Source organism: Trichomycterus rosablanca, chromosome 3 (genome assembly GCF_030014385.1).
Source record: "Trichomycterus rosablanca isolate fTriRos1 chromosome 3, fTriRos1.hap1, whole genome shotgun sequence".
In the NCBI taxonomy this organism is placed as follows: domain Eukaryota; kingdom Metazoa; phylum Chordata; class Actinopteri; order Siluriformes; family Trichomycteridae; genus Trichomycterus; species Trichomycterus rosablanca.
The window spans coordinates 41789756-41814955 of NC_085990.1; the positions used below are offsets into that span (position 1 = coordinate 41789756).

The 25200-nt window shown below is 41.6% G+C and overlaps 1 protein-coding gene across 1 annotated transcript in view; it reads right to left on the bottom strand.

Annotated features, from left to right (window-relative positions):
* Positions 1–25200, bottom strand: part of stt3b (STT3 oligosaccharyltransferase complex catalytic subunit B) — a 69590-nt gene that overhangs the window by 5665 nt on the left and 38725 nt on the right. Inside the window, exons 5-12 of the mRNA XM_062991335.1 lie at positions 19680–19779; positions 13773–13871; positions 11769–11915; positions 9421–9469; positions 8077–8231; positions 4964–5175; positions 3489–3676; positions 1958–2129 (exon numbers count right to left, since the gene is read on the bottom strand). Of these exons, the coding sequence (XP_062847405.1) occupies positions 1958–2129; positions 3489–3676; positions 4964–5175; positions 8077–8231; positions 9421–9469; positions 11769–11915; positions 13773–13871; positions 19680–19779 (1122 nt within the window). The remainder of the gene's footprint in view (positions 1–1957; positions 2130–3488; positions 3677–4963; positions 5176–8076; positions 8232–9420; positions 9470–11768; positions 11916–13772; positions 13872–19679; positions 19780–25200) is intronic.

Sequence of the window (25200 nt, forward strand, 5' to 3'; positions counted from 1 at the left end):
ATATGAAATTGTAATTTTTTGTGAAGAATCAACAACAAGTGGGACACAATCGTGAAGTGGAACGAAATTTATTGGATATTTTAAACTTTTTTTAGAAATAAAAAACTAAAAAGTGGGGCGTGCAATATTATTCAGCCCCTTTACTTTCAGTGCAGCAAACTCACTCCAGAAGTTCAGTGAGGATCTCTGAATGATCCAATGTTGACCTAAATGACTGATGGTGATAAATAGAATCCACCTGTGTGTAATCAAGTCTCCGTATAAATGCACCTGCTCTGTGACAGTCTCAGAGTTCTGTTTAAAGCGCAGAGAGCATCATGAAGACCAAGGAACACACCAGGCGGGTCCGAGATACTGTTGTGGAGAAGTTTAAAGCCGGATTTGGATACAAAAAGATTTCCCAAGCTTTAAACATCTCAAGGAGCACTGTGCAAGCGATCATATTGAAATGGAAGGAGTATCAGACCACTGCAAATCTACCAAGACCCGGCCATCCCTCTAAACTTTCAGCTCAAACAAGGAGAAGACTGATCAGAGATGCAGCCAAGAGGCCCATGATCACTCTGAATGAACTGCAGAGATCTACAGCTGAGGTGGGAGACTCTGTCCATAGGACACAATCAGTCGTACACTGCACAAATCTGGCCTTTATGGAAGAGTGGCAAGAAGAAAGCCATTTCTCAAAGATATCTATAAAAAGTCACCTGGGAGACACACCAAACATGTGGAAGAAGGTGCTCTGGTCAGATGAAACCAAAATCGAACTTTTTGGCCACAATGCAAAACGTTATGTTTGGCGTAAAAGCAACACAGCTCATCACCCTGAACACACCATCCCCACTGTCAAACATGGTGGTGGCAGCATCATGGTTTGGGCCTGCTTTTCTTCAGCAGGGACAGGGAAGATGGTTAAAATTGATGGGAAGATGGATGGAGCCAAATACAGGACCATTCTGGAAGAAAACCTGTTGCAGTCTGCAAAAGACCTGAGACTGGGACAGAGATTTATCTTCCAACAAGACAATGATCCAAAACATAAAGCAAAATCTACAATGGAATGGTTCACAAATAAACGTATCCAGGTGTTAGAATGGCCAAGTCAAAGTCCAGACCTGAATCCCATCGAGAATCTGTGGAAAGAGCTGAAAACTGCTGTTCACAAACGCTCTCCATCCAACCTCACTGAGCTCGAGCTGTTTTGCAAGGAAGAATGGGCAAAAATTTCAGTCTCTCGATGTGCAAAACTGATAGAGACATACCCCAAGCGACTTGCAGCTGTAATCGCAGCAAAAGGTGGCGCTACAAAGTATTAACGCAAGGGGGCTGAATAATATTGCACGCCCCACTTTTCAGTTTTTTATTTCTAAAAAAAGCTTAAAATATCCAATAAATTTCGTTCCACTTCACGATTGTGTCCCACTTGTTGTTGATTCTTCACAAAAAATTACAATTTCATATCGTTATGTTTGAAGCCTGAAATGTGGCAAAAGGTTGAAAAGTTTAAGGGGGCTGAATACTTTTGCAAGGCACTGTATCTTATTTGCTGGTGATAATGAATTATTCCTGTTGTCAACACGTTTTACAGAAGTTGCACCACTAGATGTCACTGCATATTTGGTCATTTCCACATATTTAAACAGACAATCATTTGTCTTCATCTTAAAACTGTTCCACAATTCTGTGTATTTAATTATGTTAACAATAAACTTCTTATTGTTGGCAGTTGTAGCCATGCGGTTAAGGTACTGGACTAGTAATCAAAAGGTTGCTGGTTCAAGCCCCACCACTGCCAGGTTGCTGCTGTTGGGCCCTTGAGCAAGGCCCTTAACCCTCAATTGCTCAGACAATATACTGTCACACTACTGTAAGTCGCTTAGGATAAAGGCATCTGTTAAATGTAAATGTAATAGAGCCAGGTGTTCTAGATCTGCTGATTAAAAACAGTGGCTGTGCTTACCAGTGCTATGTGACTGTTGTTCCAGGTGTTGTTGTCTACCAGCGTGGTGCGGTTGGCCATGCCTGCTATCTGATAGCCGTAATCCCACCATGACATGACCCGTGCATGCTCGTCCGTGTTCTGCCTCAGCCAGTAATACGCCTCACGGAAATCATCCAGAATGTTCCTTGACCTGTTTGTCCCAAAAAGAAAACAAAAAATCAATATCACTTAGACGTGTACTTGTGCCATTAATGAAATGCTAGGAATTACATTTCAGTCTGTCAGTAGTTTCTTTTCCTTTCCTTATACTTTGAGTCCACTTCATATTTTCATTTTTATTTTTATGGCTGCAAGATGCACAAGTGTTCTCGTATTTTCTCAATTAAGAATTTCTTTTACGGTTTCAGGCATGAGTAGCTCAGACTGGGTAAAAAAGCAATAAAACTGAAGCTTATTTCACATTGCATTTCATTTCATCAACCGATTTATACTTGTCAATGTTGTGGCAGGTCTGGTTCCACTGGGAATCTTGGGTGCAAGGCAGGAAAACCATGAACAAGGTATAGACCAAAGCACCATCTGAGCAGCTTGTTTGTAAGATGTCTATACTATCTTTATGTAGTCTGTGTCCACCACTAATCTAAACTGATCCATATGGGATCGGTACATTTATCTAATGCACATTTACATCTACCATACTGCTGTACTAACAGCATATTCCCACTTCACATATATTAAACATATACCACTGGCCATTATAGAGGCTTTCTATTTAATTGCAGAGGAAAACTAAGAGTTGGAGTTTATACTAAGAGTTGCCAAGTTACATCAGATGAAATCCATTTAATTGTAAATTGCTTAGATGTGGTAACAGGTTTTACGTCGTATCTAAATATTTCACATGGAAATCAAATCTTAAGATTCACAAAATACCTTTACTGTGTTTTTCATTTTGTAGAGTTATGAGCATTGATGCCGAACACTGTTTGGAGTTTCCACCAACAATTGGAGATGTTGGCTCTCACTGTGGTATGGTGGAGTCCTACCGCAGTGTGTGTATGCGTGCGCATGTGCAAGTGCGTGTGTAAGTTTTTTGTGTGTTAGTGTATGTATGTGAAAGTGTGTGTGTGTGTGTTAGTGTATGTGCATGTAAGTTTAGGTATGTGTGTATATATATATATGTATATATATATATAAATAAAAGTGAGTTATTTTGTGTCACAGTAAGTGTGTATGTACGTGTGCATTTGAGTATGTAAGTGTATAAGTACATATAGTGTTTTTCTATATAGTTGTATTTTGTCTTACTGTTGTGTAATATAGTAATTGCTTTACATAGTCAATAGTTTCATTGCATTTACTCTAACTGTATTTGCTGGAGCTACTGTAAGACTCAAATTCCCCCCATGGGGATCAATAAAGGAATCTTATCTTACAAACCAAAGTACAAATCAGCCTTCAAATTAATAACTATTGGCATTAGCATGGATTATTAATATTGGCTACAGAGTAAATGGTAATACATGAGACTGGTTTGGTGTGTTCTTACCCATCGTGGTTGTAAGAGGCTAGCACGACACTAGGGCTGGAGTAGGCGTTACTGGTAACCCAGGTACAGTGCACAGCAAACATCATCAGCAGCATCAGCATCAACATGGTGACTATGCTTTTAATGTTGGGCCCCAGTCCTTCCTCTGGTCGGTCCTGCTCGGTTATGTGCTTCCGCACTTTCCCTGCCTGTACAAAAACACCACATATACACACAGGTTCAGTTACATCAGAAAAAAAAAGACATTCTTAACTAGTCATATAAAAATAAATTATAAACTGTGTATGTAAAAAGATAAGAGAGGTGCAATTCCAAATATGCAGTGTATGGTACAAATTAAATATAGATTAAATATTACTTAGTAAAGTGATAGAGTGCCGAGTATTGCACAGTGAATTGGGTCACACATACGCATGTGTATGGATATACTTAAGTACACATATAAACTTGTTTATACTCATACATACACTGATCAGCCATAACATTAAAACCACCTCCTTGTTTCTACACTCACTGTCCATTCTATCTCCACTTACCATATAGAAGCACTTTGTAGTTCTACAACTATTGACTAGTCCATCCATTTCTCTACATACTTTTTTAACCTGCATTCGCCCTGTTCTTCAATGGTCAGGACACTTACAGGACCACCACAGAGCAGGTATTATTTAGGTGGTGGATCATTCTCAGCACTGCAGTGACGCTGACATGGTGGTGGTGTGTTAGTGTGTGTTGTGCTCGTATGAGTGGATCAGACACAGCAGCGCTGCTGGAGTTTTTAAATACCATGTCCACTCACTGTCCACTCTATTAGACACTCCTTCCTAGTTGGTTCACCTTGTAGATGTAAAGTCAGAGACGATCGCTCATCTATTGATGCTGTTTGAGTTGGTCATTTTCTAGACCTTCATCAGTGGTCACAGGAAGCTGCCCACAGGGTGCTGTTGGCCAGATTTTTGGTTGGTGGACTATTCTCAGTCCAGCAGTAACAGTGAGGTGTTTAAAAACTCCATCAGCGCTGCGGTGTCTGATCCACTCATACCAGCACAACACACACTAACACACCACCACCATGTAATACCTGCTCTGTTGTGGTCCTGGGAGAGTCCTGACCATTGAAGAACAGCATGAAAGGGGGCTAACAAAGCATGTAGAGAAACAGATGGACTACAGTCAGTAATTGTAGAACTACAAAGAGCTTCTATATGGTAAGTGGAGCAGATAAAATGAACAGTGAGTGTAGAAACAAGGAGGTGGTTTTAATCTTATGGCTGATCGATGTACATGGCTACATGTAGGGCCCTCAGTCCTTAGCTATCACCCACTGTCCCCGAATGCTGTTGTAGAGCCTAATGACTCTGGGGACAAAGGACCTTTTTAGTCACTAAACACACTCCTCTGTTTAATGAAAACTGTGTGCAGGGGGTGGCTCTCATTGTCCATGATGGAGTAAAGCGTGCTCAGGATCCAGTTACCTTATCATACAGATTTCCTGAGTTCCTCTTGTCGTCATCATCACTGCTGTCCTCAGCTGGAGGGTTCTCCTTTTTTGTGTCGTCTCCCAGGTAGTGCTCGAATACACTGGAGAAGGCGATGGCTGACAGCATGCACACCACTGGAGTCAATGTCAGCATCAGCCGCACCATCACACCCGCAAAGTACACGGCGCTGATGGCATACAGTGCCACTGGAGGGCAGCAAAGACCAAAGCGATCAACAACAGAGCATGAACTAGCCAGCTATCCTACTTGCAAAACCTACTCACAAACAGACTTTCGATCATAATTGTTTTATGTTGTGTGCTGTTTTGGTGGTTAACAAAACACACTTAATTTTTCCCTTTTATAATTGTGTTTTATTATTAACATTTAAAAAGCTAGTCCTTAGATCTGAGGTCACCCCTTTGGAGGAAATATGTACATGAATCTCTCTCTTGGCACAATTTCTTTCAAGAGGCCATTTGACTTGGAATCCCAGGCAGTGCTGTCAACCAGCCAGGCACAACTGGCTGTGTTTTTTTATTTTTTTTATTACCACTCTAGTGGTTGGGTATCTGCTGAGTTCACTGCACATGATTATCACACATGCAGAGTCTATAGAGAGGAAGGAATATACTAACGAACAAGCGCTTAGGTAAATTATGAAGATAAGCTGGTTAGCTGTCTATGCTAAGCTAAGCTCCAATCCTTAGTGCTGCAAGTATACTAGTTGTTTCTGGATTTAATAAACTTAAATGACAGCACACAGGACATTATATTCATATATACTATTCGATTAGATGTAATTAGATAAAATATAATCAGTGCTGGGTGTGTACATGGCCTCTAAGCTGCAAATAAACAAATAATGCCTTTTGGGAAGCATCATTACAGCTAATTACAAGCTCAGTTGAGACTATTTTCAAGGTCTTCTGAATGAAACGTATTCAGTTTTATAAAAAAAAACCCACATGGTCACGTTTCAAAATGAATAATATTGAAAAGAATTAAAATATTTATTTTTAATATATTTCTATAGGAGCATGGTAAATTCACCATGTACACAAACGATAAAAAATTATTGCAAGAGTAAAGTGTCTATCAAAAACTCAAACCATCATAACTACTACTACTGTTTCCATTATTATGTTCTCTTTACCTTCAGCATTATTTGCTGTAAGTGTTTACATAGTGTTTTATATTATTGTAGTTTGTGTTCTTTACATTTTATCTTGTTGGCCTGTCTCATTAGCTCAGACATTCACTAGCTAGCCAGCTGGTGACCTAAAGTCAAAGATACACTTTCAGAACAATGGGCATTCTAAAAAGGGGCAGCCGCTCAGGTAGTGCAGCAGTTTGTTTGTTTTATTAGGATTTTTTTTTCTTTTTTTTTTCCTTTTTCTCCCCCTTTAGAGCATCCAATTGTTCAATTTGCATCGTGCTTTCTCTCTGTCTATGCCAAACCCTGCCCTGACCGATGAGATCGAAGCTAACCCACACCCCCCCGAAACATGAGCAGCAGCCAGATGCATTTTTGCCACCCACACATTTATGAGTTTGGCGCCACCCAGCGTTGCATGCGGAGAGACACACCCTAAGGGCACTCTTCCTCATCTCCTGTGCAGGCTCCTCTAATCAGCCGGCAGAGGTCGTAATCGCATTCTGACCGAGAGAGACCCACATCCGCTTCTTTGTCCCACCCCCCCAACTGAGCAACCGGCCAATTATTGCCCATACAGCCACTCAGCTTCGAACCGGTGAAGCAGAGCTGGATTCGATACCATGTACTCAGAATCCAGCTCTGGTTGCAACGCATCTTTTTACCGCTGCGCCACCTGAGCGGCTTTTATTAGGATTTTAACGTCATGTTTTACTCTTTGGTTACATTCTTGACAGGAACGGTAGCCACTCACCACACAAGGTTTATCAGTTCACAAAGCCACATCGACACAGTCCTTTACAATTTAGTGTCTCCAATTCACCTCACTTGCATGTCTTTGGCACCCGGAGGAAACCCACGTGGACACGGGGCGAACATGCAAACTCCACACAGAAAGGACCCGGACCGCCCCACCTGGCGATCGAACCCAGGACCTTCTTGCTGTGAGGCCACTGCTACCCACTTAGCCACCGTGCTGCCCTAGCGCAGCAGTAAAACACATTGTTTCGAATCTCAGCTCTGCCATCCGGCTGGGCGGCGACATGAACAACGATTGGCTGTTGTTCATACAGGGTGGGAAAGCCGGACCAGGGTTTCTCATAACTGATGCAACTACGACCTCTCCTGGCTGATTGATGGTGCCTGTGCAAAAGTCGAAGAATAATGTGGAGCAGGGTGTGGCTCTCCTCATGCAGGTGAAAAGATGCAGTCGGTATACACGTGTCGGTTATGTCAGTTGCGACGCTCCTCAGTCAGCAGTGGAGGGTAGTATCGGTACAGAGGAAGCTTAATGCAATCAGGGTAATTGGATATGACTAGATTAGGGAGAAAAATGGGGGGAAACTCTGCTTGGTGTGTGTGTTACTTTGAAATCGTAGGTAATGTAGTAGTACAACAGGATGTAATTAAATAAGGCTGAAATTATACTGTCTCATAAGTCTCATAACCTCTAAGTCATACATGCCAGATGTAAACATTAGTCTTGGAGTTAAAATAAACAACAGTAGGTTTAATGCTGCATTGATTAAGAAGATAACAAAAGTCAATAAATAAAAAAGAATTATGCATGACTCAGGATTAACTCTAAGTTTTGAATCTGCACTCCCATCAGATGAATCACAGGATTTACGGGATTAAATATAAGAACACAATCAACAACAGTCTGTACTATTTCTTTTCTGCCTGAGCCTTGTTTACTGATGCAAAAGCTGGCATTAAAGAATCAGCATAAAGAGAGGTAAGCAAGCTAGATCAATCCTCAGTGCAAGCTATACAAAAACACTGGGATCAAATTGGCTTCCTCTTCAGAAAGCATTACACTATTGGCTGGCTGTAGATACACAGCATTAGATTCTTAGCACTAATCTAGGAGCACCTGTGTGTACAGCGCTGAGATAGACTAAAGCACTGTTACTATCCTGTGGCGATGTGATATGTGCTCAATCCTCACCGAACACACGCTCATCATTGATGTTCTTGATGCAGAACCAGAGTCCTGCGGGGAAGGTGCACACCAGGATATGCAGGTCAAAGAAGAAGGAAACCCAGGTGGTGGGCTGGTGTTCTGATACTGAAGCAATGATGGGTATGTGGATCTTGGCATACCTAAAGAGTATAGAGAAGGGTATAAATGAAAATAATCGGATTTGAAAAATGACAGAAGTATTATGTTACAACTAAAGGAGTAAAGGGGCAAGCAGTAGAGGTGGGCTTTTATAAATACTGTCCAAAATTTTGACATTCTTGCTGTGAGGCGACAGTGCTACCCACTTAGCCACCCAGGTAATTTATTTAAACATGCAATAGTGCAGTACTGGTGGCATGAAGTTGGAAAAAAAGCGCACAAGTGTCTTGGTGCACAGAGGCACAAAAATGCCACCTCAGTTGAGTTCAATGCATATATTTACATTTTTATTTATTTTTATTATGATTTTAATATTATTTTTACACACTTAAGTCACATTCATGACAGGACAGATAGTTACTGGTTACACAAGATTCATCAGTTCAAGTTTAATGCCAAACACAGTCATGGACAATGCGTTTGTCATGGACAATTTAGTATCTCTAATTCACCTCACTTGCATGTGTTTGGACTGTGGGAGGAAACCGGAGCTCCTGGAGGAAACCCACACATACATCTACAAAGCACTTCTTGCTGTGATGCAACAGAGTGCCCACCGAGCTGCCTAAACACGTATCATCATAAGGTAATTTAGTCAAATGCGCAATTGTGAGGTACTGAGGGCATGACGTTGGATGAAATGCTAGAATAGACAAGAACCTTCCAAAAACTAGTGTTTGTTTGTTTATTGGGATTTTAACGTCATGTTTTACACTTTGGTTACATTCATGACAGGAACGGTAGTTACTCATTACACAAGGTTCATCAGTTCACAAGGTTATATCAAACACAGTCATGGACAATTTAGTATCTCCAATTCACCTCTGGACTGTGGGAGGAAACCAGAGCACCCGGAAGAAACAGTTGTGAGGTACTGATGGCATAATGTTGGATGAGAAGTGCTCAGGTCTCTTTGTGCACAGAGGCACAGAAATGCTGAAACAGGCAAGAATTCTCCAAAAACTAGTGCCAGCAAGTTCAAAGCATATAATTAAAATACATAAAAGTTTTATTGATAAATGTAGATTGTTAGTAAAAGACTATTAATGCACAGATGTAATGTAGCATGTTCAGTTTATAACACCAGGAGAACCTAATTAGGCTGTAATTCATACACTAAACCTCCACATCATTTTGATGGTTTTGGATATTCCCAGAAGTGTCACTTACCCAGTGTCCCAAAGCGAGTAAAAGCGGCCACTCCAAGGAGCAATGTGTCCTGAAAACAAAGGCGACAGCAAGATAAGTTACAAAAACACAGAATGGCACTGACTTTTACACGGCTTTTAAGAGCAGCTTAGATAACCTCCAGCAGACCAGTAGTCGTATATCTGATGGCATTTCGGTGAATTTCCTCCAGGAAAATGCGACATAAAAGCTAGAAGAAACCGCACTAATGAGATCCCAGATGCTTGTTGCAGGGATGGGGTGATTAATAAAGGTTTGCTCATGCTAAAGAACAAAAGAAATTCACTCTTTATTTCTGTATCTAGGTTAGAAGAGAGCAGAACACAGACAGCTTGGTTATAAAAACGTGTAAGCGCCGGTGGCTATCGGCAGTAAACCAAACAGGGCTGCACAATTTATTGTTTGTTTTGTTAACGGCGTGTTAACACATTGTTGTGATATTCACTGCACGGTGTTTTTATAATTTACTAAGGTCGTACAATTCATTGTAGTTTTGATTTGACTGATTTTTTTCGGCTTCCCCAAGTAAACATGAATAAACTAGCATCAGAGAGCTTATGTCTTAATGCTTTAGTGTATTTAGAATTTACGCATGACATTAACACTCAGACATTTAAGACGTCACAAAAAGATGATACATTGTGGCGATACGATAAATAACAGTGCACAAAAATCACAGTGACATTAAGCGGCCAAACTTACCAATATGAATCATATTTCTTTATTCAACAGCATATACAGAAAATTTTAGGTTGACTGAAGACAACTGAAGTACTATGAACAGCTTTAATTCACTGCTTTTTGCTGATCTAAATCAATTTATAAAACAATTTATACACCAACCAGGCATAACATTATTCAGGTGAAGTGAATAACACTGATTATCTCTTTATCACGGCACCTGTTAGTGGGTGGGATATATTAGGCAGCAAGTAAAAATTTTATCCTCAAAGTTGATGTGTTAGAAGCAGGAAAAATGGGCGAGGATGAGCGAGTTTGACAAGGGCCAAATTGTGATGGCTAGACGACTGGGTCAGAGCATCTCCACAACTGCAGCTCTTGTGGGGTGTTCCCGGTCTGCAGTGGTCAGTATCTATCAAATAGTGATCCAAGGAAGGAACAGTGGTAAACCGGCGACAGGGTCATGGGCGGCCAAGGCTCACTGATGCACGTGGGGAGCGAAGGCTGGCCCGTGTGGATACATCCGACAGACGAGCTGCTGTAGCTCAGATTGCTGAAGAAGTTAATGCTGGTTCTGATAGAAAGGTGTCAGAATACACAGTGCATCACAGTTTGTTGCTTGTGGGGCAGCAAAAGGGGGACCAACACAATATTAGGAAGGTGGTCATAATGTTATGCCTTATTGGTCTACGTAAGGCCCTACCTAATTCACAGACCGTGAAATGAGCCGTTTCCCGTGTAATATGCAATTTGCTGTGAAATTCAAAATGTAATGCTAGTGTTTAGCGATTTAACATTTTTCATTCACGTAGCATTCACATGCCTCACGTTTACTAGTTAATCTGCACTATGAGGCAGTCCTAGCAACCCTACAGCAATTCAGTTAGCAATCGGTTAGTCAAAATGTCCAAGATGTCAAAGTGTAAAGCAGCTAGATTACTGATTTATTTATTAGGATTTTCTCAATTTGTCTTCCGCTGCTGAGGGATACCCGATTGCATTCGAGGAGAGCATGTCACTGTACACGCCTCTTCCGACACGTGCACAGCCCTCCTCTTCTCGCCCCTGCATTCTGCACTGGCGTCTCTTCCGCCAATCAGGGTCCTTACACAGCGTATGAAGACCCACCCACTCACACATAGTCTGGCCCCCAACCTGCAGATACAATGGCCAATTAGTATCTTCTGCAGGCACTGCCAATTACGCCCGCTAGATGGCACCCAGCCAGCCGGTGGCAACGCAGAGTTTCATACCGAGGAGTTCAGAAACTTGGCGCTGGCGTGCTACGGGGAATATCCTGCTGCACCACCTGGGTGCTATTTATTAGGATTTTAATGTCATGTTTTACACACTTTGGTTACATTTATGAGAGGACAGGTAGCTTACTGGTTACACAAGGTTCTTCAGTTCACAAGTTTAATGTCAAACACATTAAATTAACCTCCACCTAGGAATTAAACCCAGGACCTTTATGCTGTGAGGCGACAGTGCTACCCACCAAGACACTGTGCCGCCAACTGTTTCCATTAATAAACAAAACAGTCACTGATGCCATGATCCCACCATGCACAGGAAAGCAGATGTACAACACGTGTACACTGTGCTCTATTAAATGGATCTACCAGCTGATGTTGTAGCTGCTGGCTCACCTGTGTAGGTCAGATAAATAACGGTAAGGAAGACCCCGCCGGCAGCCAGCGATACTCCGAGGAAGAACAGGGTCTGGAACTCTTGTTTCGTCAGCCGGTCCTTGAGATACTGCAAGAAGGCATAGGCCTGCAGCAGAGCGAACACACCTGCAGAAACACAAGCATATAAAGTGCATGATTGAATAGCTCCATGTGCTACTAGTTGGTACATTCATTCGTCTGTTTAAGAGGCAGCTGATCTTAAAAACATGATTTGGTTAACTGTTTCTAGCTGTGGATTCTGATTATACAAACTGGTATTTGGGTCAAATTAGCCATCAAAGAACAATGAAGAAGTTTGGAATATACTGATGATCTCACTTGTTTCTACTGAGCACGTCTGCAGCCAGCCAGAAGACCAGCCATGTTCAAAAGAGGTGAAAATTTTTCAGTTTTATTTACTTATTATTTATTAGGATTTGAACGTCTTGTTTTACACACTTTGGTTACATTTACATGGGACAGGTAATCACTGGTTACACAAGATTCTACAGTTCAGGTTTTTAATGTCAAACACAGTCATGGACAATTTTCATCTCCAATTCACCTCACTTGCATGTTTTTAGACTGTGGGAGGAAACCGGAGCTCCCGGAGGAAACCCACGCAGACACGGGGAGAACATGCAAACTCCACACAGAAAGGACCCGGACCACTCCACCTGGGGATCGAACCCAGTACCCTCTTGCTGTGAGGCGACAGTGCTACCCACTGAGCCACTCATTCGATTTTATGACTAAATCAGTTTTTATTACTTTGTATTTTTTATTTATTAATTTGGCCTTTTTTTTCACCCAATCCAATTGTACTCCCATCCCACCATCTCCAACGGAGGACAGTCATACACCCCGTGACACACATGCAGCCACCGATCGCTTCTTTTCATCTGCTAAAGGCGGGGTCTCACAAAACACAGTATTGTGTAAGGACAGCCACACACTGCCATCCACGATCGACCAGACTTCCAGCAGAGGCCTCAGGTACAGCAGTAATGAAGAATACCTGCTCAATAGTTGTCTCTCCACCTTATGCCAAGTTCACACTACATGACTTTGCAAGTCGTCAGGTCACTGTACAGTTCACACTACACAACTGGATCTCTTGTAATATTGAAATATTTCACACTACACGACTGCTCGGCAATAGGGGGGTAAGCCTATACATGATCTATCACCAACTGGAATTGCAGGCGAGCTTTTCTGGTCTCCCAAACTACATTTTGTCACGAAAACAAACGCAAGAAGTGACGAGGGGTGTAATGATACCACGTTAAAAAATGCACATCAACAAGTAGCGAGCAATCAAAGTTTGTGGGCTGATGTGCAGCATAAAATCAAGTAGGAAAAATAGCAACAGCATGGATTGTTCTATAGTGAGTTGGAGGTTAATAAATATTGTTTGCAGTGCAACGTTGGTGTTATGTTTTGTAGAGAACGATAAGATCAGAAATACTGTAAAACTTGTGTGTGCACCGATGTATTCTGATATAAACTATATTACGCCCCTGTTCCACCTTTTTACAACTTCTCCCCTACGTTTCCCCTCACACCGTATGTTGCGTTCTCACTGGCTGTTTGACATAGCACTTATTGCCAGTCGGGCAACTCGGATCTGGATATTTAGCCGAGCATACGGCGAGTTGCTCCCGAGCCGGCAAATCTAGCGCCAACCAGTCGCCGAGCAAAAATCGTGTAGTGTGAACTAGGCATAACAGACACAACTAATCGTGTGTCCATGTAAGCACCTGGCTGATCAAGTTTAATCTCATTTTTTGTTAATATTAACAACATAAATCACCCTTAGGGTGTATTGTCTGTGATTTGGGTCATCTTGCATTCATAATAGTATTTTTTTATAGATAATATACTGTATATTAAATACTGTTACGATTTAAGCTGACTGTTTATGGGTATTTTCATTTCTAAGAATTGGTGTGGAAATGGGGAAAAAAGGAGAAGCAGTCTTACCTGCAGCAGCCATGTGCTCACTTGTTCTTATGGGCTGGAAGCCCACAAATGGGATCTGCATGGAGAGCACCAAGCCCACTATATAAAAGGTGCTGTATGCTGCAAAGACACAGAGCATGAGATTAGGTATACAGTCTTATCAGAACACACACAGACACACAGACACACAGACACACAGACACACAGACACACGTTATGAGACTGGTGAAGCAGCACTGTTTCTGCTTTTACAAAAAAGCAGTAAAGAGAAAAGCTAACGAGGAGTCAGTCCTTGTACAGAAAGGCTGGTCCTCAAGCACTGAATCATCAAAAACCAGAGCTGTCATGTTCCCATCAGAGCCAGAGCTTAACAAAAGACCTCAAATACGCGTAATTACCACATGCATATTTCAATCTAACCTTCAGTTATAACAACTACGCATGAGAAAAATGTCCTCTAAGCCATATAAAAGATAAAACTGCCTCATAAACATTTCAGTCTTGGTCTGCAAAGAGCTTACAAAGCATTGAAGGGCCTTTATTGTTGAAAGGCATCAGTCAGGCATTACATATACCATGGAACACAGTAAAGACGATCATCAGCAAGTGGGTAAAATTAGGCACAATAGACACAGTACCTAGAACTTGATGTTTTTCCTAAATTGATAAAAAGACAAAGAGGCTGCCAAGAGACTAAAGCAGGTTTTTTCAAACTTTTTTTCAAGCGACCCACATTTTGTCCATGACTTTTACAGCAGCCCAGGCAACACATCAAATTCATCAAAACGAAGTATACGCTGGGCTGGGCGGCCACATGAACAACGATTGGTTGTTGTTCACAGGGTTGGTAAGCCGGACCAGGGTTCCTCATAACTGGTGCAATTACGACCTCTGCTGACTGATTGATGGCGCCTGCGCAGGGTTGGGGAATAATGCTGATCAGGGTGTGGCTCTCCATGCACAAGGCTGGTCTGCATATGAACTCGCCTCATGCAGGTGAAAAGAGGCAGTCAGTACTGATCATGTGTCGGGTTGCGAAGCTCCTGGAAATGTGGAAAATGTGTTATGTTGCTACTGGTCGGCTGGGCACCATCTGGCAGGCATAATTGGCAGTGCCTGCAGCAGATACTAATTGGCCACCGTATCTGCAGGGTGGGGGCCGGACTATGTGTGGGTGGGTAGGTCTTCATACACTGTGTAAGGACCCCGATTGGCGGAAGAGACGCCAGAAGGGGCGAGAAGAGGAGGGCTGTGTACGTGTCGGAGGAGGCGTGTACAGCGACGTGCTCTCCTCAGATGCAATCTGGTATCTCTCAGCAGCGGAAGACAAAATTGAGTGCGCTAAATCAGGAGGAAAATGGGGAGAATATGCATTAAAAAAAGGAAAATGTGTTATGGTCGGATGAGATCTTTTTGGCCATAATTCCAAAATATATATTTGGCAGAAAAACAGTGCACATCGCCAAAATATTGTACTGTACAGATTTTTCCGGTTTTAATTGAACTATTCAGACTAATTCAGTTCAGTGCTTCAGTTCAGTTGAGTTACATATGCTAAACAGTGGGCACACAGAGTCGGGATGTTAAATATTAAAAGATAAACGACAAAGTAATTGATTAACATTGTCAGTTCAAATTGTCAGCAGTTAGAAATGAAATGGCATTTTAAACTGAGTGCAGGTCTAGATCTCTCTCACTGAACTGACACTCACCTACCTCCCTCTGGGTACAATTCTGCTAACAGTTTTAACCCAAATAAGAAAACAAGCTTAATGCCTTTAAATTATCTGAATGAGTGACAGAGCTACAAACCATTACAATTACAAACTGGGAGACGGTTAGTGTTAAACTGGATGTTGAATTCTGCACATGTGGATCTGCGGTTAACTTAATTTGTTTATTAAAATGATGTGGATATTTCATATGTTCCAATATAAAGGTGATACTCTGCTTATCATCTTACAATAACGACACCAGTGTTGCCAGGAAAAGCTTTAACATACCAAGTGCATCTATCTTGTGTGATTAATATGTAATATGTAAATAGCACTTGTAATGAGCTATTTGCTACCAGCTTTGTTTAAAATCTACATTCAGAACACTAAGCTACCTTATAGTGTTTGTTACTTTCCTATGTTACTGCCAAATTACACTGAATAACATTGCTTTCATTAAATAAAAGTATACACCGATCAGCCATAACATTAAAACCACCTCCTTGTAGTTCTACAATTACTGACTGTAGTCCATTTGTTTCTCTGCATGCTTTGTTAGCCCCCTTTCATGCTGTTCTTCAATGGTCCCAGGACCACCACAGAGCAGGTATTATTTAGGTGGTGGATGATTCTCAGCACTGCAGTGACACTGACATGGTGGTGGTGTGTTAGTGTGTGTTGTGCTGGTATGAGTGGATCAGACACAGCAATGCTGATGAAGTTTTTAAACACCTCACTGTCACTGCTGGACTGAGAATAGTCCACCAACCAAAAATATCTAGCCAACAGCACCCCATGGGCAGCATCTTGTGACCACTGATGAAGGTCTAGAAGATGACCAACTCAAACAGCAGCAACAGACGAGCGATCGTCTCTGACTTTACATCTACAAGGTGGACCAACAAGGTGGGAGTGTCTAATAGAGTGGACAGTGGGTGGACACAGTATTTTAAAACTCCAGCAGCACTGCTGTGTCTGATCTGCTCATACGAGCACAACACACACTAACACACCACCACCATGTCAGTGTCACTGCAGTGCTGATAATGATCCACCACCTAAATAATACATGCTCTTGTGGTGGTCCTGGGAGAGTCCTGACCATTGAAGAACATGGTAAAAGTAGGCTAAAAAGTATGTAGAGAAACAGATGGACTACAGTCAGTGATTGTAGAACTACAAAGTGCTTCTATATGGTAAGTGGAGCTGATAAAATGGATAGTGCGTGTAGAAATAAGGTGGTTTTAATGTTATGGCTGACCAGGGTATAATTTTGATAGGACGCTATAAGCTCAGCAGTAATCAAATCAAAGGAATTAGCAAAATTTGAACCCCTAAAATAGACACAATATATTGTGTCATATTTATATGTGAATATTTAACACAGGTTTATTACCGTGATAAAATATAGTTTTTACATTTTTGGAAATGTTTGATTATATAAACATTAAAATGTTAATATTACAAAAATCCAATAATAAAAAAAAAGATTCTGTAAGGTTATAAACTTATTTCAAATAAAGTGTCAATGAAGATGTGACTTTTTAATAAATTTCTACACAATAGTGCTGCCCAAATGAAAATAGCTGAGAATGCTTAACAGGTCTTTGCCCCTTATAGAAAAAAAAGACTTTATAGCAGGGATGTCCCGATCCGATCTCAAAGATCGGAATCGGGGCCGATCAAGGCATTTTTCAACTGATCGGTATCGGCTTTACTAAGGCCGATCCTAATTCCGATCCTTTGTTTACGTCAGCATGTCCGCTGTGTGGAAATACTTTAAATTGGAAAGTGAAAAGTCCAACAGCAAAGTGTAATGTCTGCAATGCGAGCGTTTCACGAGGCGGTAGTAGCAGAGCTTCGTTCATTACTGTAGAATTTTACTATTTATATGGAGTGCGAGTCAAGGATCACTCCGGTTTACAAAACAACAAAGTGATGCACTCGTTTAATAAAGAAATAAATATACGGTATATTCACAAATTGTCGGGACATAACGCTTTATTAACTTCTTCTGTTACGGTACCGAATAGCAGACAGCTAGAGTCATCGTGTTAGCCAAACACGCTATTCCATGCACTATGGAAGCTCAATTCGCGTAGAAACGTCAATCAAAAACGGCAGAGATGATGATTTTCCTCAAAAAGAACCTTCACTTCATTTTGAGTGTTCTAGTTTTACTAATTTGATACGGCACCTAAAAAATAAACACTTAGAGCTATTCAGTTGTTAAACATATACATTGGATTAATTTGAATAACTGTAATGTACTTGAAGTGTTCTTATCTAGACAATATCTACAAAATACAAGTATCGGTTTGAGACTTGGTATCGGATCGGGGTCAAAATTAAAGTTCGGGAACAAAAAAACGTGATCGGGACATCCCTACTTTATAGTTATAGAAACTGTAAGTCCTTCAAACAACCAAACAAAGAAAATCACTGATTTTAAATAAGGAATTTAATAAAGCAGCAGTATCAACATTCAAGGCAACCTACTCCTCAGTGCCCAGAGTCACTGTGTGAATACTAATATTAGTTTTAAAAACTCTCAAACTTCCTCTGAAAACCAAGAGTAAGGTTAACCACCTTGAGTCCAGGCCTCAGCACCGACTCTGAGATCTAGCCTGATACTAAGTTGCTTTATCTAATTCATTAACAGGCTAAACAGTGATGCTATGTGACTGAAGCTCCACAGGGAGCCAGATGCAACACCTGTTCCATGTGACCCTGGAAAAGCTAATTCTGGTGCAGTATTAGATGAGGCAAACGTCCAGCATCCATCACTAAACCCGTTTCTGACTGCAGCAGCTGCTCCAGAAAGTCCGGTGAGGGGGCTAATAAAAGTCCAAACAGAATTAGAAGCTGAAAGCAGCACTAGCTTTCATCAGAGAGTCACCGCAACACACAAACGCTGCAGCTTTATTCACTGTCACTTAAAAACAATGCAATGATCTAAACAAAAGCCATTAAACTGATGATAATGCCGCAGAGGCAGATTTACATACCAACAAAAGTTAATTATGGCTCTTGTGATTATTTTGTTGGTAAGGACTTGCAAACCCTTGATCCTAGCAGCAGTGGGTCACCCAAGTGCCTCCGAATATGTATACACACACACACACACCTCTCAAACCGAATGACTCGGAGCTAGAAAGGAATTAAAGACGCTTAACACCAACTCGAACACTGAATTATTTATGTATCCAAGAAATTTCCTAAATCATAGTAAGACTTGCTGAATATTTAGAGCTTGACGTCTGGATTTAGTTCAGTAATTCAACTCATGTATGCTACCTATAGGATCTTTTTCTACCAATCTAGTCATATCCAGTTGGCCAGTCTTTCCTCCACTCCAGCAGACACCTAGACTGACCATGAACAGCGGTACCCAACATCCCCCATCGACAAGTGTTCAGTTTTCAACTGCCTTTCATCTGCCAGAGATGAGCTCACAGAAAAAGCAGTATCAAGTACCCTTGACCAGTCAGCGAAGGCCACAACTGCAGGAGTACTAAGGAATCCCCTTGACGATTCCACCCATCAGACATAGCCAATCATATCTGTATAGGCATCCGGACGGTGAACAGTGCAGTTGAGATTAAACCACTGTCGAAATTTATCAAGCAGCAGTAAGGGGGTCACAGGCTCTTTTGATCTTTTGATAATAGCATATGCTATTCATCGTGAATACTGCTACGTAAAGCGGTGGGTATCGGGAGTCAGCCAACATCGGACAACCATACATAAGACTAAATCTTAGCCCAGACTGCTTTTAACTGGTTGACACGTGTCTACGTCCAAGTACGTTCCTGAAGACCAATGTTAATAGATGACGGACACTATATTTCAGCATCACCATGCATTAGAGCCTGTAAGCAATTAAAACATATTGCTAACCCAGTGGCAAGACTCAGATGAGCAATTACAGTCTGATGGTTTGTGACAGGCAGGAAGGAGTGGGTGGAATAAAAATATTATTAGAAAGCAACAATGTGGCTAAATGTGGTTGTTCCTGCTAGACAGCTAACAAAAAACAACACTGCAGAGAAGACACAGCAAGCAGCTCTGGGTGTCAACTAAAGAAAAGAGTAGGAAAAGCAGGCATTTTCTGACTAACAAAGAAGAATCTGTGCTTGTGTGAAGTGTGTGTGGGTGGTAGTGTGTCTCATAAAGGCCGAACACAAACACACGCACTTAAGCATTGGCTCACCGATATAAAGCCTCCTGCTGAAGCGCTGCATGAGGAGCAGCACAAAGACGTGCAGGGGAATCAGGTTGATGATGAAGACGTAGCCTCCCCAAGCAGACACCTGTAACACACACAATTCAGTATAGCAGTCTCAATTCAATTATTCAGTCTAAAGAACCTGAACGAGAGAAAGAGAGAGAGCTTTTTCAGACTGAGCTGATTAGGTGTTGGGTGTTTATTGTGGAAACTATGGCTCAACTTATTTATTAGGATTTTTAATGTCGTGTTTTACACTTTGGTTACATTCATGACAGAACAGCTAGTTACTCATTACACAAGATTCATCAGTTCACAAGTTTAATGTCAAACACAGTCATGGACAATTTTGTATCTCCAATTCACCTCACTTGCATGTCTTTGGACTGTAGGAGGAAACCGGAGCTCCTGGAGGAAAGCCAGGCAGACACGGAGAGAACATGCAAACTCCACACAGACAGGACCCGAACCGCTCCAACTGGGAATCGAACCCAAGACCTTCTCTCACTGTAAGGGGACAGGGCCACCCACCAAGCCACCGTGCTCGCCCCAACCTATATATTTAAATGTATTTATTTTATTTACGCCACTTTATACACATGATTGTGTGATTCATTGCATGACTGGTGTTTTGTTGTTTTTAATGCATTTTTTCCCATTTTCCTCTCGATTTAGTGCACTTAATTTGTTCTCCTGCTGCTGAGGGATACCCGATTGCATCTGAGGATTGCACGATTGCACGTGCACAGCCCTCCTCTTCCGCCAATCAGGGTCCTTACACAGCGTATGAAGACCCACCCACCCACACACACATAGTCCGGCCCCCACCCTGCAGATATGGTAACCAATAGACCACTGAAGTCGTGTCGTCATTTTGTAGGCCACGCCATGTTGTTATGCCCATATTTGGTAACCTGGGTCTAAGAGAAATTTTGAATGGGAAATATTTTTGGCATTTAGCAGACGCCTTTATCCAAAGCGACTTACAGTATACAGTTTAAGCAACTGAGGGTTAAGGGCCTTGCTCAAGGACCCAACAGTGATAACCTGGCAGTGGTGGTGTTTGAACCAGCGACCTCCTGCTTACTAGTCCAGTACCCTAACCACTAGGCTACAACTGCAATATGAATGGAGATTTCACAAATTGCCTCTCTCGCATCCTGTAGTCATAAAAAATGTTCCAAAGCTGTTATGTTTTGTTTTATGGAGATTCTTTTGTCTATTAAAATCGTTAGAGTCAAAATATGAATATTGCTACATGTAAGCTAATGCTACTGCGCACTGAATTGACGTCACTAGACTGGAAGCCTCTTAATGTTTTCTTTTCTTTTCTTTTCTAAGCCTCTTAAACGAGTGCACGAAGCAGCGCGATTCACCAGTGTAACAGTGGAGTGATATTCCCAAGTTTTGGTTGATATTTTTAGTAGGTAGCTACATTTAAGTAGAAAGCAAGGATGGTTGGGTGTTACGCCTTCGGTTGTACTCACCAAAAGCGAGCCGCTCGTTCCGTTGATTTGATTGGTGTAGTTCAGTGACGTCTAATGAATGCGCAGTAGCATTAGCTTTCGTGTAGCATTATTAGTATTACGACCCTTTAACAACCTCGTAATTCAGAGGATCCAGTGATGTACAGGAGAAAAATGTACACAAGACAAAACGTACAGGGTTCTGAAAATGTTTATTTAGCACAGGATGCGTTAGAGCCGATTTTTCCTATAGGAAATCTGAGTTAGACCCGGGTCTCCAAATATGGGCATAACGAGGACTACAGAATGACGCACGACTTCAGTGGTCTATTAATATCTGCTGCAGGCACTGCCAATTATGCCCGCCAGATGGCACCCAGCTGACCGGTGCCAACGCCGAGTTTCGTACCAAGGAGTGCTAGCGGAGTGCAAGCGGAATATCCCGTTGTGCCACCTGGGCACCATTTGTGTTGTCTTTATTTTTATTATTTCTTGTTTATTTGTCCATTTAAATTTTAGTTTTTATTATTGTTACTGACAAGAACTTTAGGATTCTTGTGTTTTCTTGGTTGAGGCTTTCTAACAGTTCCAAGAATGTGTAGTCATCTCTCTTTGGTGTATTTGGGGCATTCTATCAGAACATGCAGTATTAAGATCTGCGTTAGGCATCTTTCACACAGTGGGGGGTTGTCTTCTTTTATCATGTATCGGTAAGTCATTTTGGTATGACCACTTCTACACCTTGGGTCTGTCTAAAAACCTAGTGAGCTTTCTACATAGACACCAATTTCCCGTCACGTCATCCTAAGCTCCCGAGGAGAAAGCTGTTCGAATTTATAGATGCATTAAAATGCTGCCTATTGAGGTGCCTTAATTTTGAGTGATAATCTGACTGAATAACGAGGGAGCATCCAATGTTTCCTTGGCGATGAAGGCAATCCCAGCAAATATGGCGGACGAATGCGGCGCAACGAAGTGAGTTCTTTTCAAATGTAAATAAATTCTCATTGGTTTTTTTCATTTGTATAAAGGTGTACAAGGAGGGAGATGTTAGCTGGCTTGCTAGCGGGTTGTGCCTCCTCAACCCACTGGTTTGAAAGGCCTGAGGCTAAGTAAGCGAAAAACTGCAGTGATGTAATTGCTGTCTAAGTAGTGTGTCTGAAAAACCTGCCTTATGAGTTGTGAATGTCTTAGAATCCTCTCTACTTAGGCAACTGCACAAGGTAGGCAGTAGGCAGCTTACTAGGTTTTCGAACAGACCCCTTGTGTATATGTTTACAGGGAGAGCATGCAAACTCCACACAGAAAGGACCTGGACCGCCCCACCTGGGGATCAAACCCAGGACATTCTTGCACTGAGACGACAGTGCTACCCACTTAGCCACCTCGCCGTCCCCTCCTTGTGTATATAACTTGGTCTACTCGTCTTCCTTGATATGTTCTTGGCTTATTGTTATGTGTTTAAAAACATGTTTAGAAAATAATAGGGATGTAACGGTGCACCGGCAGACAGTTAAAAATCGGTGCGCATGTGCCGCGATTTGAATCGGTTAATCATTTAAGATGAATCGATATTCACTTTAAACAGCCGAGGGCACAGGCGCTATATTTTTTATTACAGAATAAGGGAAATGTGTAGCATTTATTTTGCATAGTTTGCACCTGTCTAATAAAATAAAGGACATTCATTATTTAAATGAATTAAATATAAGCACAAATTCAGTATTTTATTTTAAATAGAAGTAATAAAAGGAAACGTCATAATTTGTTTTCAATTTCATTTAGTTTTAAAAAAATCGGGGAAAATCGTATCATGAACACAGTATCGTGAATCGTATCGCATCGTGGGTAGAGTGTATCGTTACATCCCTAGAAAATAAAGAAGGGGGATTGGGTTCGGACAAAATTGCAGAACATTATTATTGATGAGCACTGTCTGGCTCCCAAACTCTTGCAAGGATGCTAGGAACATACTGCATTCACGCCTTTCACATCTGCTTGCTGTGCCACTGAGCAAGAAGCTTGAAAAATAAATCCACAATACTGTCTGACAGTATTGACAGTTTATTCATATCCTGTTCTGTTTGAAATGTATTTTCATTTAAAGCAAGAATGGTTTGACAGTGCTTGTCATTTGGAGACGTGAGGAGATTAAAAAAGGGGGAAATGTGTGGATGAAACTTTATTGTTACAATCGAAGGGCGCACTGAATGTTATTAAAGAGCTATGAAGCCACAGCAAGTGATTCCAGGATAAGTAAACGTGGGATTGCTATCTAAAACACAAACTCGGTCTTAACGTTTCACTGTTAACTAGTGGGCCAGTGATAGCTTAGTGGTTAAGGTACTGGACTAGTAAACAGAAGGTTGCTGGTTCAAGCCCCACCACCACCAAGTTACCACTGTTGGGTCCCTGAGCAAGGCCCTTAACCCTCAATTGCTCATTGTGTTCCGCTCATTGTGTAAGTCGCTTTGGATAAAAGCGTCTGCTAAATGCTGAAAATGTAAATGTAAATGTAAACTAGTTGTCATGTTGTATTTTTCTCCCTTCATCTCCTAATCTAGTCATTACTAGTTCCTGATTGTGATTTATACGCTGTGTAAGGACCCTGATTGGTGCCTGTGCAGAATGTCGGAAGAGGCGTGTACAGCGACGTGTGCTCCTTGGATGCAATCTGGTATCTCTCAAAAAAATTGAGTGCGCTAAATTAGGATGCATTAAATGCATTAAAAAAATAAATAAATAAATAGTGATATACAACAGGCCAGTTCCTCTTCACCATGTCTGTGCTCCGCTTTTGACCATGTTATATAAACAGTTCGTTCCATAGATGGCATCAGACTGGGTCAAAGTTCAATTGGAAAACAATGGCCCAGCCAGCATAAAGGCAGTACTGCCACACATCATGTTTTTCAGCTAATTTAACATGTTTCTGTAATAGGATCTGAGATAGGCTTGGTACTGTTTGATAGTAACTCTGGTAGTCACAGCATATGATGTGACAAATGTATTTCAAAATAAACTAGCCAAACTTATGAACCTTCCTAACCCAAAAAATCTTATACAAAGAAATAAATAAATTAAATTGTAATTCACTTTGGAAAAAAAACATCCGCTAAATGCCATAAATGTAAAGAACAGCTCAGTGTTGACTGCAACATTGGTCGGTCAAGGATAGATTTGAAACTATTTAGTTAGTATTTTAGGGAACTTCCGGTTTGGTGCGGCATGGAGTAGACGTGTGTTTGGTGGTGCCCGTAGGGAAAGTAATATTTTATTATTTTGATAACGTTTTATTCGTTTATTTATACGCATCAGTTACTACTTTTACTTAGTTGTTTTGGTTGTGCTTACTGCTTAAACTGCCATGCCTCCAAAATTAAATAAATCGACGAGTTCTACACAGTCGCTCATACGGCCTGTTATACACGCTGCATCCTCGCCGTCAGGTGCTTCAGCTCCCGCAGCAGAGACACGCGCAACACCAGCTTCCACATTAGATATTGATGCGTTAAAATCTGAGCTGGTTCGCGCTGTCGTGGCTGAACTACAAGCCGTTTTGAATGACCATCATTCCAAGATAAAAACAGAACTGCAGGACATGAAAGCCGAGCTAACACGAGACTTTGCTTTGCTGAGGTCCGAGTTGGCCGGCGTGAAAAGCACGGTTTCGGACATCGAACATTCTCTGTCTGCATGTACCGATGATACGGCAGCGCTGCAGAACAAAGTTGAATTTCTGTCTAAAGAACTCGTTAAACTGGATGCTAAATGTGAGGATTTGGAGGCTAGATCGCGCCGTCAAAATGTCCGAATTGTGGGGATTCCAGAGGGTGATTCGTTTTCCCTGACTACCCTCAATATATCAAAGCTCCTTAAAGAAGCTTTTTCCATGGATAAAGGCCCACTGGTGGACAGGGTGCACCGATCGCTCGCACCCATGCCGAGGCCTGGTGAGTTTCCACGCTCCATAATAGCGAGATTACACTATTATGAAGACTGTGTAGACATTCTCAGTAAAGCTAGACGACAACAGCGAG